Genomic DNA, 1,741 nt, shown 5'->3' on the forward strand with positions numbered 1-1,741 from the left:
CTCCTGAGCCAGAGCGTCACGTGAGCGGTCGACGGCTCGGCCGCTGAGACTCGAGTGGTAGTGGGGGTCGCTCGCCGGAATCAACCCGAAATGTGCATCTAGTGCCGAGCACTGATCTAGAAGATTGAAAAAGACTGCTATTCCATCTGTCTTCACGCCAAGGTAATAATATCTATTAATAGGATATATAATTAATATTTTATAAATAAATAAAAAAGTAAAATGTCTGGTGTTAAAAATTTTTTCCTGTTTTTTACAATATCCTAATGTTATCCTAATGTTTTTTTACAATAGATCTGATGAAAGTACAAAGAATATTCAACATGACAATCAAAATGAATCAGTAATGGACATTCAACACGAATCTACAATGGATATTCAACATCATAATAGTCCCACTAAATCAATATTTGGCATCAGTCAAACAAGATAAGAAATAAATACATATTCTAATTTATATTAGCTTGTAAATATTATAAATACTCACATGTTTCAGAAAACAATCTAACAAAATAGACAAGCTGATTGTAAAGAGTGGGAAATATACTACAGAATGTTTGAGGAAACCGAGTTTACCAATCAATCGTGGATGAAGATGGTAAAATGCATTAATTATTATAGATACTTAAATAAACTTTTGCTACAGAAAAACAAGCGAATGAAACGCTTACAGAATGAAGTTACTATGAAAAAAAAATTCGGTAACAGATGCCTTAAATGTTCTACAGGTAAGCAATTGATCTTTTTTGAAACAGAATAGATAAAATCAGCTTAAAATTGATATCTGTTGCAGATTTGTATTGATATTTTAGCTCATATTATATATGTCGTACAATTTAAAAAAATATTTTTTATAAATAATTATGATCTCAAAGTTTGTTACAATAGTGTATCGTATAATATACAATAAAGCTTGATCTGCAATGTGTGTGCTCTTTGCTTCTTATTTCTTGTTTTATTCCTTACTGCGACTGTTTTATAAACAATCATGTTTCTTGTCACGTGTTTTTGGATTCTGTCAAAGGCTTTAAACTTTTATATCGGACGACAGAAAATAAAGAAATAAGAGATAAGAAATAAAAAGAAACAGGAAACAAAATGTACATTGTAGATTAGACTTTATACAATATATAAAACATATACAAACATATACCTTGGCTAAAACTATTAGGTACTTTATTAACCATTTTTTAACCTTTTATTTCGAAAATTGTTGTAATTGTTGGCATTTCTGCAATGATTGTAAACCATTCATCTACCACTTCTGTAAAATTTACGAGTCCTTTTCTCTTAGTGAGTTGTCCTAATATCGAACTCTATAAGCAATCACATGAAAAAATTGGGTAATTATTCAGAATACCTCCCTCACCTCCGATTTCGATGAAATTAGGCTTATTCGACGCGTTTTTGCACAAAACGAAAGAATCTGGCAGAAAAAAGTGTCGCTCTGCCTCGCGAACCGAGATATTTAGCGTTAAAGTTGACGACTCTGCAGGTTAGGAAATCTGTCATACCGACTATGTGTAGTGCTACCAGTATGCTTTCTTCATGCTCTCTGACTTCATGCGCATGCGTCTCGTTACTTGTCGGTCCAACAGGCACCAAATTTAAAATGTGTGCTATAAAACAAATAAATCCTAACCCATGTGGACAGTGGGGTGTATAGACAGTAATGCTTGGGTTCGGGCGGCTACGCCGCCCGAATGAAAAAAAAAAAACCTACCCGCTTGGGACCTAACCG

The 1,741-nt window shown here is 33.5% G+C and overlaps 1 protein-coding gene across 1 annotated transcript in view; it reads right to left on the reverse strand.

Annotated features, from left to right (window-relative positions):
- Positions 1-1,741, reverse strand: part of LOC108729518 (uncharacterized) — a 6,907-nt gene that overhangs the window by 4,454 nt on the left and 712 nt on the right. Inside the window, exons 2-3 of the mRNA XM_018458677.1 lie at positions 1,196-1,316; positions 21-116 (exon numbers count right to left, since the gene is read on the reverse strand). Coding sequence (XP_018314179.1) covers positions 21-116; positions 1,196-1,316 — 217 coding nt within the window. The remainder of the gene's footprint in view (positions 1-20; positions 117-1,195; positions 1,317-1,741) is intronic.

The sequence above is a fragment of the Mycetomoellerius zeteki genome, unplaced genomic scaffold (genome assembly GCF_001594055.1).
Source record: "Mycetomoellerius zeteki isolate Tzet28-1 unplaced genomic scaffold, Tzet1.0 scaffold748, whole genome shotgun sequence".
NCBI lineage: Eukaryota > Metazoa > Arthropoda > Insecta > Hymenoptera > Formicidae > Mycetomoellerius > Mycetomoellerius zeteki.